At 38.9% G+C, this 15,285-nt stretch overlaps 1 protein-coding gene across 3 annotated transcripts in view; it reads left to right on the top strand.

Annotated features, from left to right (window-relative positions):
* Positions 1-15,285, top strand: part of COG6 (component of oligomeric golgi complex 6) — a 140,513-nt gene that overhangs the window by 24,786 nt on the left and 100,442 nt on the right. Inside the window, exons 1-3 of one of the 3 annotated variants that reach the window (XM_012469843.2) lie at positions 2,858-3,073; positions 12,767-12,910; positions 14,180-14,251. In XM_012469843.2, coding sequence (XP_012325266.2) covers positions 2,921-3,073; positions 12,767-12,910; positions 14,180-14,251 — 369 coding nt within the window. In that variant the 5' untranslated portion in view covers positions 2,858-2,920. Of the gene's footprint in view, positions 1-2,857; positions 3,074-3,292; positions 3,311-12,766; positions 12,911-14,179; positions 14,252-15,285 lie in introns of those variants that run through there. The other 2 variants (XM_012469845.2, XM_012469844.2) reach the window with 2 other exon arrangements.

Here is a 15,285-nt window from a genome sequence, read left to right on the forward strand (position 1 = left end):
TAAAAAGGAAATTGATACATTGGCCCTCATCAAATTAAGATCGTTTTTCAAAGGATGCCACTGAGAAAGTAAAAAGACAAAAGTAGAAAAAATATTTTCCAATAAATAATAAGACTAGTATCCAGAATATGTAAATAATGCTTACAATGCAGTATCATTAGTCACTAGGAAGTGGAAAGCCAAATCTCAATGAGATATCACATCACAAGGAGTAAGTAGGAAGGATAAGATAAAAAAGACAGACCATAACAAGTGTTAGTCAGGATGTGGAGAAACTGGAGCCCCTCATACAGGGCTAGTGGGAATGAAAAATGGGACAATCACTTTGGAAAACTATTTGACAGTTCCTCAAAACATTAAACATAGAGTTAACCATAAGAGCAGTCTACTCCTAGGTATCTTCCTAAGGAAAGTGAAAACAAATTATCCACACAAAAACTCTCACATAAAAATTCATAGAGGCATTATTCATAAAAGCCAAAAATTGGAAACTACCCAAACATCCATCTGACAAACGAATGAATAAAATATAGGAGATCCATATAATAGATTATTATTTGGCAATAATAGGGAATGAAATACTCATACAAGCTACAAAATAGATGAACCTTGAAAAATTATGCTAAGTGAAAAAGTTAGACATGAAAGATTACATGTCGTACAATTCTGTTTATATGAAATGTCCCAAACAGGCATACTTACAGAGACAGAGAGTAGATTTGTGGTTTCCTAAGACGGTAGAGAGGGGAAAATGGGGAGTGATTGCTAATGGGTACAGTTTTCTTCTTAAAGTAATGAAAATGTCTTAAAATTAGATGATGGTGATATTTGCCAACTCTGTAAATAAACTAAAAGCTATCATATTTTATACTTTAAACAGGTGAAGTTTATGGTCTGTAAATTATATCTCAATAAAGTTTTAAAAAACTAATATAAATTAATATTTTTAATTACTTAAACACTTTGTCTATTTACCTCTCATTCACTTTCTAAAATAAACAGGTTTTTTTTATTTTCAGTTTGCAGATAGGGCCTTGCTCTGTCACTCAGGCTAGAGTAGAGAGCAGTGGCACGATTATGATTCACCGTAGGCTTGAACTCTTGGGTTCAAGCGATACTCCCATATCAACCTTACAAGTAGCTGGGACCACAGGCATACTTCCACATCCAACTAGTTTTTGTATTTTTTTTTTTAAGAGACAGGGTCTCACTATGTTGCCCAGGGTAGTCTTTAACTCCTGAACTCAAGCGATCCCCCTGCCTAAGCCTCCCAAACTGCTGGGAATACAGGTGTGAGCCACCACACTTGGCCTAAAAAACAGCTTTGAGATGATATTCGCATGCCATACAATTCATTCATTTAAAGTGTACAGTTCAGTGGTTTTTAGTATATTTACAGAGTTGTGCAACCATCACCACAATTAAGCTTTAGGGTATTTTCATCTCTCCAAAATCTAATCTGTACCATGAACTGATACCACTAATCTACTTCCTAGCTCTATGGATTTACCTATTTGGGAGATTTCACATAAAGAATTCATACAGTATGTGATATTTCATGACCCCTCCTGACTTGGCATGTCAACATTGTCATTCCTTTTAATTGTACATTTTGGCAAACTCTGTGTTATATTATTATTTTGTATAGTCAAGATTCATGTGGATATATACACTTAGGTACACCTTTGATATTTTAATTTGGTTACACTGAACTTAAATTTATCTGTAAAAGAGAAAAGACATCTTACAATGTTGAGTCTTCCTGTTGAAGAGAATGATATATTTTTTCATTGATTTAAGTTTTATGTTCTCCCAGTAGCACTTTAAAATTTTCTTCCTCTAGGTTCTCTATATTTTTTAATTGAATTCATACCTATTGTTTCTTTTTGTATATTTTTTTCTTTTGGATAGTTGAAACTTTTCTTTATTAGAGTAGAGATGAGTGGTTTTGTCAGTGCTTTCTTTATGTGACATGTATTATAGGTAATTTTCCCTTAAGTCTGATATACAATATAACTATGTATATAGATATATATGAAACAAGGAAAATTTATGACAAGAGCCAGATAGTGTTTCCGACAAATAAGCCCAGCGATTTTATTTTTATCCAAATTTTAAAAACTGAGAAAAGGAGAAAAACCAATGATGTTTGTTTTCCAAAGTTTTCTGGGAAGTTTTCTCACCTTGTTACTTTCTTATCCATTACTTTACAGCTACATGGGCTCTGGTCCATTTGTGTTAGAGCCGAGTTCATCTTGTTTTGAGGAATTTCTTCTACCTGGCAATGATTTCTCCTCACATTCTGATTCTCTTTCAAATCTCAGTTTAAGTGTCAACTCCTTTCCAAGCCTCCCTGAGTGAAACGGACCTTTTCCTCCATTTTCTTTCACTGTACTACTTCATGCCCTGAGTACCTATTAACTACTTCGTGCCCTGAGCACCTAATAACATCTATTAACAACTCTGTCTGTCTTAGACACAGAACGTAGATTCTCTAGTGCCTACCAGAGTACCTGGCACATACTATGCCTTCAATAAATACTTTCCAAAAAAATGAATTCAGATAAGGCAAATTTAAACTTTCAGTTAACTTACACAATGTATATGCCAGGTCCAAGTCTTGGTGGATTTTACATACTTCATTTAGCTAGTGACATCTAGTTAGCTCAGAAGGTCGCAGATTCAAAATTCCAAAGTCATTTCTAATCCTATAAAATTTCTCCTCCCACTTGAGAGTCTCGTCCCCGCCCCCCGTCCCGGTGTCTTCACCCGTCGAGCTTCTGGGAGCCCAGGCAGGGTTACCCGGTGGAGCCTTCCGGGGCCGAAGCGCATGCGCAGCCGATCTGCTCATGCGCAATACTCGCCCTGCTGCCGCGATCCCTGCCTGGCTGAGGTGGCAGGGGGCGGGACGCGCTGCGCTATGGCAGAGGGTACTGGGGAGGTGGTCGCAGTGTCGACGACTGGGGCTGCGAACGGCCTCAACAATGGGTCAGGAGGGACCTCGGCGACGACCAACAACCCGCTGTCGCGCAAGCTGCATAAGATCCTGGAGACGCGGCTGGATAATGACAAGGTAACCGGGGCTGGCGGGGCCGGGGTCACAGGTTCCTGCGAGACTCAGCCGGGCTGGGGGCGTCGTCTGTCAGGGACCCACCGCCGTCTCCCTCGTCTCTGCTGCAGAGGGAGCCGCGAGTGACCCCAGACCTGCGGGCTCTGCTGCGCTGCGGGCGCCGGGCGGGTGAGAAGCGGGGACCCCAGCAACCTCCGGAAAAGCGAAGGTGTTTCCTGGGTGTTCTCTCCACTTGAAAAGGTACCTTAAAGACTCTCTGGATGGGATTGGTGAACTGTGGCGCCTCGAAAAGAGCCCTCCAAACATCCCTGGAGGCTTTTGGCGGTGTGAGCTGAGAGAGAGGAGGAGAGCACCGGACGGAATAGGAAATAGATGCGGAAGAGCAGATTGCAAGATAAGGCAGCCCGAATGGGGGTCAGGGAACCTAGAGAGCAGTGGTAGGCATAAGGGAGCGTTTCCATCGACAAGTGACAACAACTGCAGTCATTTGCAGCGCGAAAGAACTGCCTTTGCCCATGGCTGAAATGAACTCATATCTACTGGTTTTTGTTGTTGTTAGCTAAGCACTGGCTATGATTTGTGGGCTCAGGCTGTATTTCTTTAGAAGATAAACTGTCCGGCCGGGCGCGGTGGCTCACGCCTGTAATCCCAGCACTTTGGGAGGCCGAGGCGGGTGGATCACGAGGTCAAGAGATCGAGACCATCCTGGTCAACATGGTGAAACCCCGTCTCTATTAAAAATACAAAAAATTAGCTGGGCACGGTGGCGCGTGCCTGTAATCCCAGCTACTCAGGAGGCTGAGGCAGGAGAATTGCCTGAACCCAGGAGGCGGAGGTTGCAGTGAGCCGAGATCGCGCCATTGCACTCCAGCCTGGGTACCAAGAGCGAAACTCTATCTCAAAAAAGAAAAAAAAAAAAGAAGATAAACTGTCCGCATGCTTTAAGTACCTTCTGAAACTTATGTTGACCTTTACACTCCTCACATACCCAGCTATCTCTTCTGTCTCCCCGAGGCGCTAGGTAAGTTGGTCATGACGGTGTAACGTAAAGAAGAACGTATGTCAAAATGAGAGTTTTATAGGTGAATATGAAAATAAGTTATCAATAAAAATTTGACTCTTCTGTGTAAAAAAATAACATTACAATGTAATCGATAAGAAAGAAGGGCTCTAGGGCCACCACTTATTAGACAGAACCACTAAATTTGTGCATTATGATTGAGTAAGCCCCTTAATTAATCACAGCTTCTGTTTAGGAATTGGGAATACTGCTCGTAAGTTTCTCATGGTTGTTATTTGAGAACTCAGTGAGAGACTCTAGGTGAAGTCCTTTGCAGAGTGCCTGGCCCTTACTGTTTCTTAACAAATATTAATTTTATCGTAAAATTTATGAAATGTTTAATGTGTCTCATATTGATATTTATTATATCATTTAAGCCTGCTACTCAGATGTAGATAACATGGCCTTATTACCATGAGGAAAATAAGGCATGAAGAGAGTGCAGCTAGGTTGTCATATAACTAGTAACTGGTGGAACTGTAATTTGCATCTGAGTCTGTGATTTCGTTCATTCAACATTACTGACCACTTCTTTGAACCAAACCTTAGGACATTTCAAGGCTACGGTCAAAAGAAACTGCTTTACTTTATGGGTTTTTTTGGGTACAGTAAGTATTTATGGTTGTAAACGTATTTTGGCTTCCTCTTGAATATTAAATTGAATTTATATAAACAGCTTTACTATTTTTGTCAGTCCAGCCAATATTTCAAAATAACATAACAAACATGAAAGGATAAGCCTACTAGAATATACAGTAGTGGAGGTGTAGAAATGTATATCCGTAGAATTTAGGGTACTATGGGGATGTCCTGGACTTGGTTCTTGGCTCTCTCCTCCATCCATGTTCTCTCTATGAGAAAAATCTTTTACTTTCATGGTTTTAAATAGTAAAAAGCATGATTACTCTCAAATTTATAACTCTGTTTCTGACATCCACTGAGGTCCAGATTTGTAGAATCAGTTGTCTGTATTATACCTCCAATCGGATACTGATTGACATCATAGAACTTAACATTGGTGGAACTCTTGATTTCTCCCTAAACTGGTTCCACTGTCACTAAAGAACATCACCAGGGCAGGGCACGGTGGCTCATGCCTGTATTCCTAGCACTGGGATGCTGAGGCAGGGGGATCACAAGGTCGATATCGAGACCATCCTAGCAACATGGTGAAACCCCGTCTCTACTAAAAATACAAAAATTAGCTGGATGTGGGGGTGCGCACCTGTAGTCCCAGCTATTCAGGAGGCTGAGGCAGGAGAATCGCTTGAACCCGGGAGGTGGAGGTTGCAGTGAGCCGAAGTTGTGCCACTACACACCAGCCTGGCGACAGAGCAAGACTCTGTCTCAAAAATAAAATAAAAAAAATAGAACATCACTATTTACCCAATCAAGCAAGAAGCATATAAGTAATTTTGGATTCTTGTCACTTTTTAAAAAAATATCTCCTGTCAGATCCATAAACATATCCTATAGGTTCTACTTTGAAAAAACATTTTTGGAATAGCTTTTTTTTTTTTTTTTTTAAAGCAAATCTCATTCTGTCCCAGGCTAGAGTCCAATGGAGAGAACATGGCTTTACTGCAGCCTTGACCTGTGGTCTCAGGTGATCCTCCTGCCACAGCCTCCCAGGTAGCTGGGCCTACAGTCACATGCCACCACACCTGGCTAAGTTTTTGTAGAGATAGGGGTCTCACTATGTTACCCAGGCTGGTCTTGAACTCCTGGCCCCAAGCGATCCTCCCACCTTGACCTCCCAAACTGCTGGGATTACAGATGTAAGCCACCGTGCTGTGTTTTGGAATATCTTTTTCATTTGTACTATTGACATCTTGGTCTAAGCCACTATCAAATCATACTTGGATTATTTTAGTTTTTTTTCTCTTACTTGCCTCCTTTCTTGCACCCCGCTACCGTTATTTTCCTTACAAAGTTGGAATAAGCTTTTATAAATATAAATCCATATTACATTACTCCCCTGCCTAATATCATAATAATTTCTCATAGCTTCAGTCATAGCTTCCTTCTATCACTTAGGGCCTTTGTACTCACTGTTTGTTCTGTCTGAAGAAGGCTTTGTTCCCATGACTGACTGTGCCTCCCACTCGGACCTTAGTTCGAAGTCACCTCAGAGAGGCCTTCCCCTTTAAGTTCCTCCAAGTTCTGCTTCCAGTTATTCAGTTCCTAGCCTGGAGACTTGCAGTACTTATTCTTAAATAGATCCTTTCAGAGATAGTTAATGTATACATTATATATGTGTAAACTAGGTATATGCAAGTAAGTATGCATGTATATATTCCTTTTAAGTTTTTACCTATTGGTATCATAACTGTTACTATGCTTTGATGTTTCACCTACCATATGTCAAAGCTCATACCATGTAAGTGCATAAATTTTTTTTGTAGATAGGTATATCATAATTTATTTAACCAATCCCTTAGAGATGGACATTTAAATTATTTCTAGTCTTTGCAATTCCAAAGAATTCTGCAATGAATAATCTTGTTTATATAACATTATATACAAGTAAGTATGCCCTTATTGTGTCCAGGAAATAAGTATGTTTCAGTAATTTGAAGGTCATTCAATATTTTTTGGATTTTTTTTTTTTAGTTTGTATTTGGGCTCTGGGGTACATGTGCATGTCCTGTATCCTGCAGGATTGTTGTATAGGTACATACATACCACAGTGGTTTGCTGTCTCTATTCCCCCCGACCATCGCCTACATCAGGCATTTCTCCTGGTGTTATCCCTCCCCACCCCCACTGTACCTCCCCTGCTCCCCTTCCCTCGCCCTGCCTAGCCCTGTAAGTGTTGTTCCCTTTCTTGTGCCCAAGTGTTCTCATTGTTCATCACCTGCCTATGAGTGAAAACATGCGGTGTTTGGTTTTCTGTTCTTGTGTCAGTTTGCTGAGAATGATGGTTTCTAGGTTCATCCATGTCTCTACAAAGGACACGAACTCATCATTTTTTATGGCTGCGTAGTATTCCATGGTGTATATGTGCCACATTTTTTTTGTCCAGTCTATCATCGATGGGCATTTGGGTTGGTTCCAGGTCTTTGGTATTGTAAACAGTGCCACAATGAACATATGTGTGCATGTGTCTTTATGATAGAACAGTTTATAAGCCTTTGGGTATATGCCCAGTAATGAGATTGCTGGGTCAAATGGAATTTCTATTTCTAGATCCTTGAGGAATCGCCACATTGTCTTCCACAATGGTTGAACTAACTTACACTCCCACCAGCAGTGTAAAAGTGTACCTTTTTCTCCACATCCTCTCCAGCATGTGTTGTCTCCGGATTTTTTAATGATTGCCATTCTAACTGGCATGAAATGGTATCTCAATGTGGTTTTGATTTGCATTTCTCTAATGACCAGTGATGATGAGCATTTTTTCATGTTTGTTGGCCTCATATATGTCTTCTTTTGAAAAGTGTCTGTTCATATCCTTCACCCACTTTTGAATGGGTTTGTTTTTTTCTTGTAAATCTGTTTTAGTTCTTTGTAGGTTCTGGATATTAGCCCTTTGTCTGATGGGTTGATTGTGAAAATTTTTTCCCATTCTGTTAGTTGCCAGTTTAATGATTGTTTCTTTTGCTGTGCAGAAGCTCCTAAGTTTAATTGGGTCCCATTTGTCTATTTTTGCTTTTGTTGCCACTGCTTTTGGTGTTTTAGTCATGAAGTCCTTGCCTGTGCCTATGTCCTGAATGGTTTTGCCTAGGTTTTCTTCCAGGGTTTTTATGGTGTTAGTTCTTATGTTTAAATCTTTAATCCATCTGGAGTTAATTTTTGTATAAGGTGTAAGGAAGGGGTCCAGTTTCAGCTTCCTGCCTATGGCTAGCCAGTTTTCCCAACACCATTTATTAAATAGGGAATCCTTTCCCTATTGCTTGGTTTTGTCCAGTTTGTCAAATATCAGATGGTTGTAGATGTGTGGCATTGCTTCCGAGGCCTCTGTTGTGTTCCATTGGTCTATATCTCTGTTTTGGTACCAGTACCATGCTGTTTTGATTACTCTAGCCTTGTAATGTAGTTTGAAGTCAGGTAGCATGATGCCTCCAGCTTTGTTCTTTTTGCTTAGGGTTTTCTTGGCTATATGTGCTCTCTTTGGGTTCCATATGAAGTTTAAAGTGGTTTTTTCCAGTTCTGTGAAGAAGATCAATGGTAGCTTGATGGGGATAGCATTGAATCTATAAATTAATTTGGGCAGTATGGCCATTTTCACGATATTGATTCTTGCTAACCATGAGCATGGAATGTTTCTCCATCTGTTTTTGTCTTCTCTTATTTCCTTGATCAGTGGTTTGTAGTTCTCCTTGAAGAGATCTTTTACCTCCTTTGTTATTTGTATTCCAAGGTATTTTATTCTCTTTGTAGCAATGGTAAATGGGAGTTCGCTCTTGATTTGGCTCTCTGTCTGTTATTGGTGTATAGGAATGTTTGTGATTTCTGCACATTGATTTTGTGTCCTGAGACTTTGCTGAAGTTGCTTATCATCTTAAGGAGGTTTTGGGCTGAGACGATGGGGTCTTCTAAATGTACGATCATGTCATCTGCAAATAGGGACAATTTGACTTCTTCTTTTCCTAACTGAATTCCCTTTATTATTTTTTTCTTATCTATATGCTCTGGCTATAACTTCTGATACTATATTTAATAGGAGTGGTGAGAGAGGGCATCCTTCTCTAGTGTCGGTGTTTAAAGGGAATGCTTTTAATTTTTGCCCATTCAGTGTGATATTGGCTGTGGGTTTGTCATATATAGCTTTTATTGTTTTGAGATACATTCCATAGATATCCAGTTTATTGATAGTTTTTAGCATAAAGGCTGTTGAATTTTGTCAAAGGCCTTCTCTGCATCTATTGAGATAATCATGTGGTTTTTGTCTTTGGTTCTGTTTATGTGGTGAATTACGTTTATAGATTTGCATATGTTCAACCAGCCTTGCATCCCCAGATGAAGCCTACTTGATCGTGATCGATAAGCTTTTTGGTGTGCTGTTGGATTCTGTTTGCCAGTATTTTATTGAAAATTTTTGCATCAATGTTCATCATGGATATTGTCCTCTAGTTTTCTTTTTTAGTTGTATCTCTGCCAGATTTTGATATCAGAATGATGTTGGTCTCATAGAAAGAGTTAGAGAGGATTTCCTCTTTTTGTATTGTTTGGAATAGTTTCAATAGGAATGGTACCAGCTCTTTGTATGTCTCATAGAATTCAGCTGTGAACCCATCTGGACCTGGCCTTTTTTTGGTCGCTAGGGTATTAATTGCTGCCTCAACTTCAGACCTTGTTATTGGTCTATTCAGGGTTTCAACTTCTTCTTGGCTTAGTCTTGGGAGCGTGCAAATGTCCAGGAATTTATCTATTTCTTCCAGATTTACTGGTTTATGTGCATAGAGTTTTTTCTAGTAATCTCTGATGGTAGTTTGTATTTCCGAGGAACTGGTGGTGATCTCCCCTTTATTGTTTTTTATTGCATCCATTCAATTCTCTCTTTTCCTTTTTATTAGTCTAGATAGCGGTCTATTTTGTTGATCTTTTCAAAAAAACAGCTCCTGGGTTTATTGATTTTTTGAAGGGTTTTTTGTGTCTCTATCTTCTTCAGTTCTGCTCTGATCTTAGTTATTTCTTGTCTTCTGCTTGCTTTTGAGTTTTTTTGATCTTGCTCCTGTAGCTCTTTCAATTTTGATGATAGACTGTCAATTTTAGATCTTTCCTTGTTTCTCATGTGGGCATTTATTGCTATAAATTTCCCTCTAGACACTACTTTAAATGTGTCCCGTAGGATCTGTTACGTTGTGTCTTCATTCTCATTGGTTTCAAAGAACATTTTTATTTCTGCCTTAATTTCATTGCTTATCCATTTGTCATTCGGGAGCAAGTTGTTCAGTTTCCATGTGATTGTGTGGTTTTGAGTGCTTTTCTTAATCCTGAATTCTAATTGGATTGTGCTGTGGTCTGAGAGACTGTTAGTTATGATTTCCATTCTTTTGCATTTGCTGAGGAGTGATTTGCGTCCAATTATGTGGTCAGTTTTGGAGTAAGTGCAATGTGGTGCTGAGAAGAACATGTATTCTGTGCATTTGGGGTGGAATGTCCTGTAAATGTCTACTAGGTCTGCTTGGTCCAAATCTGTGTTCAAGTCCTGGATATCCTTTTTGACTTGCTGTCTCGTTGATCTGTCCAGTATTGTCAGTGGAGTGTTAAAGTCTCCCACTATTATTGTGCGGGAGTCTAAGTCTCTTTGTAGGTCTTTAAGAACTTGCTCTGTGTATCTGGGTGCTCCTGCATTGGGTGCATAAATATTTAGAATAGTTAGCTCTTCTTATTGCATTGATCCTTTTACCATTATATAATGCCCTTCTTTGTTTCTTTTGATCTTTGTTAGTTTAAAGTCCGTTTTATTAGAGACTAGGATTGCTACCCCTGCTTTTTATTGCTCTCCATTTGCTTGGTAAATCTTCTTCCATCCTTTTATTTTGAGTCTGTGTGAGTCTTTGCATGTGAGATGGGTCTCCTGAATACAGCACACTGATGGATCTTGACTTTTTATCCAGTTTGCCAGTCTGTGACTTTTGATTGGGGCATTTAGGCCATTTACATTTAACGTTAATATTGTTATGTTTGAATTTGATCCTGCCATTTTGTTACTGGCTGGTTGTTTTGACTGTTAATTGACGTGGCTCCTTCATTGCGTTGTTATTCTTTACCATTTGGTACGTTTTTGCAGTGGCTGGTCCTGGTTGTTCCTTTCCCTGTTTAGTACTTCCTTCGGTAGCTCCTGTCAGGCAGGTCTTGTGGTGACTAAATCTCTCAGCAATTGCTTGTTTGTAAAGGATTTTATTTCTCCTTCACTTATGAAGCTTAGTTTGGCCGGATATGAAATTCTGGGTTAAAATTCTTTTCTTTAAAGATGTTGAATATTGGCCCCCACTCCCTTCTAGCTTACAGAGTTTCTGCCGAGAAATCTGCTGTGAGTCTGATGGTCTTTCCTTTATGGGTGACTGGACCTTTCTCTCTGTCTACCCTTAGGATTTTTTCCTTTATTTCAACCCTGGTGAATCTGACAACTATGTGCCTTGGGGTTGCCCTTCTTGAGGAATATCTTTGTAGTGTTCTCTGTATTTCCTGGATTTGAATGTTGGCCTACCTTGTTAGGTTGGGAAAGTTGTCTTGGATAATATCTTGAAGAGTGTTTTCCAACTTGGATTCATTCTCCCCGTCACATTCAGATACGCCGATCAAGCGTAGATTAGGTTTTTTCACATAATTCCATAGTTCTTGGAGGCTTTGTTCATTTTTTTCACTCTTTTTTCTCTAATCTTGCCTTCTCATTTTATTTCATTGATGTGATATTCTATCTCTGATATCCTTTCTTCTGCTTGATCGATTCAAATGTCGAAACTTGTGTATGCCTCACGAAGTTCTCATGCTGTGTTTTTCAGCTCCATCAAGTCGCTTATGTTCTTCTCTAAGCTGGTTAAAAATTTTAGTTAGCATTTCGTCTAACTTTTTTTCAAGGTTCTTAGTTTCTTTGCATTGGGTTAGAACGTGGTCTTTCAACTCAGAGAAGTTTGTCATTATCTACCTGCTGAAGCCTGCTTCTGTCAGTTCGTCAGATTCATTCTTTTTGTTCCTTTGATGGTGAGGAGTTGTGATCCCTGGGAGGAGAAGAGGTGTTCTGTTCTTTGATGGTTTCATCCTTTTTGCGTTGGTTTTTTCCCATCTTCGTGGATTTATCTACCTTTATTTAATCTTTGAAGTTGGTGATTTCAGGAGGAGTCTGAGTGGACTTTTTTTCTATTGAGGTTGTAGCTGTATCTTTTTTGGCCTGTAGAGGGCATTGCTGGGCTCTCTCGGGTTCAGTCAGGTTGTTGGGTGGATGGTCCTTCCCTGGAGTTTGTTTGCAGGTGAGATTGGCCCCGCCTTCCCAATGGCGTCTCTCTTTCCCAGTTGGATCTTCCTGGTTGGGGTCAAGCTGGTGTATTTGCTGCCAAGCTCTCTAGCGAGGGCTTCAGTTTGAGTTCTGTGGAGGTGGGGCCTGCCAGGCCTTATGGTCTGTTTCCCTGCTTTCAACTCTGCCTCCCTCTGTGGGATGGTCCCTCCCGCTGGTGTTAGTCCAAACTCTCGCCCAGGTCCCTGCAACAACTTGGTGCACCGGGCAGTAGCTGCTGCTCAGATTTGCATTGACTACGCATGTTGCCCCACTGTCTGGCAGGGCTCTCGTGGACCGTGGGTTGCAGGAGGGATTAGGTAAGCACGGGATCCGAAACGAAGCGCCAAGGGGGTTAAGTCCCTCGGTTTCAGTTGGGGACGTGCCCCCCTACCCTCCCGTCTTGATTTGCCCCCTAGGCAGCTCTCGCCCTGTGGCTCCTTCCCTGGGCCTAATTTCAGTGCCGTCAGTCCTACAGAAACGAACCCAGCACCTCGTTTGGAATTGTGAAGTCCTCTAGCCCTGTGCGTCTCATTTGCTGGGAGCTGCATTCCGATGCTGGCTTCTTTAGGCCATCTCTTTGGATTGTTTAATAAAAAGTCATTTGAAAATGATTTCATTACATTTTGTCTTGAGATTTGGAAAACATTTAAAAATTAGTTTCAGTAACTTTCTTGTGTTACTAATTGTGTAGGAGATGTTAGAAGCTCTCAAGGCACTTTCAACCTTTTTTGTTGAAAATACTCTGCGGACTCGAAGAAATTTACGTGGAGATATTGAACGTAAAAGTTTAGCGATCAATGAAGAATTTGTAAGCATTTTCAAGGAAGTGAAGGAGGTATGTAAACTCTTCACTTAGCTTATATTGAGAACTTACTATATGCCTGGCTCTGTGCTATATATTTTTTTGAATTAGGTTGATATATTTGCTATATATATACGTATATGTATATACTATGCCTAAATAGAAAGCTTAGCTAATATCTCTTGTTGCATCTGGGTCTTTATTTGTATTAATGTGTAACTTCCACAAATATTAGTTCTTAGAAAGTTGTAACATTGTTCTAGAAGATTATCTTAGGAACTTTAGCTTTTTTTAACAAAAAAAATTAACATTTCCCTGAATGGCTTTCCAATAGAAATATCCCCCTTTCTTGAATAACAACTTCTCTATTGGAGATTAATTAGAATTCAGTTACTTTTACGTATCCTAAAATATGAAAATTTCAGATTAAGATCAGTAACTTCAATGTATTAATAATGATTCATCACACTTGTGAGTGTAGTTCACTCACCATAGGGTGAAAATAAATTTTATTTATGTTATATCTTATTTATTATGTAATATTTTATTAACTGTATTAATATATTATAATATATTTCTGTGTGAGTTATGGAAGTGTTGCACATGGTTTCAATGAGTGTTTAATAAAAATAGATTGCTTTTAACAACTTGGTAGATTTATATTGACTGAAGACTAATAATTTAGAAAGTTTTCTTTTTAAATTACATTAGAGATGAAAACTTGCTCTGTTGCCCAGGCTGGAGTGCAGTGCCTGTTCTCAGGTATGATCATAGTACACTACAGCCTTGAACTCCTGGGCTCAAGCAATTCTTCTACCTCAGCCTCTAAGTAACTGGGACTGCAGGTGCGTGCCACCATGCCTGGCTGTTTTAAACACCATTTCCTGCTAAAAGGAACAATCTTATCAGTATCAGAAAGCAAAGATGCTATCTGAGACTACTGGATAAATGTGAAACGGACTTTGGAGCTAATGTGAAGAGGATTCTACTGGCCAAAGATAGGACTATTTGATGGTCAGTAAGAATAACTACAATTGAATAACACTGAGAATAAAGACGTATTCATTTTTACAAAGCATTTGCCATTTTCCTGTGGTCGTATTCTCTAAAAGGAATGGACTGTTTTCATGTTGTTTTCTAACACTAGATGTTATTCTTTTTAATAATTTCCAATTTTAAATATGAGATCTCTTGTCATGCCTTGACAAAAAAAATTTATGGAATTAAAATAAGGATTTAGCTAAGAGAAGAGAATCTTCTTTCTGTATCTAAGATGTTTGATGTTACTTTTCTCCTTTTCAGGAACTTGAAAGCATAAGTGAAGATGTTCAAGCAATGAGTAACTGTTGTCAAGATATGACAAGTCGCCTGCAGGTATTGTATAATGGCTAGATTTTGGCATAGTTTCTGCTAATGAAGTAAACTTTCAGGTATTATTAGGTCTACAAAATGTATATGTATCTAATCCATCATGCCCAGTGGGAAATTCGGATATAAATATAATGCTTATTAAAATTGTAGATATCTTTGTGTTTCTTTGGATAATGATTTATTAATATTGTTCAATTAACTTTAGAGTCTTTATATTTTGGTCTAGCCGGTACAGAGCTAACTATGTAGAATTTTGATAAACCTTTCAATTCCATAATATTCTAGAAATCTAGGAGGAATGATTTTTTTAGTAAGAAGCCTTAGGAATAATTTCACTAAAGCTGTGCCTTATAGAGACCCAGTTTACTTCTGACTTAAGCATAGCCTAAACAAATTCTTCGAAAATATGTATTATTTTAGGTCTTTTAATTAAAACAATCCTAAACTTATAATTTGGCTGCAGAATCAGCATTTGACTTAATTCCCCTCATTCATCTGATTTTGGAATGGTACATAGAACAGTTTCCTCCTAAGGGCCAATCATGATTATGTCTACTACCTTCACATTTTAACAGCAAGCTTTTATCTCTAAGAGTCTCCTGGAACCATTGGCATCAATAGTGATTCTAGGAAGAATCATTAGTCTATGCATAGTCTACAGATTAATCACAGGCTACTTGCAGCATCAGTTTGCGGGACTAGTTTATTTCTTGTTTCTCTAAAATTTTGTCTTTTCTGCTCTTGTCTGAATTTTGATATTCTTACTAACCTATCAGATATTATTGGCAGACTTATTGTCTCTTAGTCCAATCTTGAGATATTTGTTAATTTGACAATATTTAAATAATTGTATAATATATACTAATTATTTTTGCCATTTCACATTTTTGGCGCATATTTACTTTGTTCCTCAGTGGTTGATTTTGTTTTTCCCTTCTTTTTCTTTAACTTTTTTTTTCTCCTTTTCTCATCTTTTAGCTTCCATGACTTAATGACTCTTCTCGAATTATACTTTATAAGATTTTCTATATTGTACT

Source organism: Aotus nancymaae, unplaced genomic scaffold (genome assembly GCF_030222135.1).
Source record: "Aotus nancymaae isolate 86718 unplaced genomic scaffold, 86718_ANA_hifiasm-v0.15.2.pri h1tg000043l, whole genome shotgun sequence".
Lineage (NCBI taxonomy): Eukaryota > Metazoa > Chordata > Mammalia > Primates > Aotidae > Aotus > Aotus nancymaae.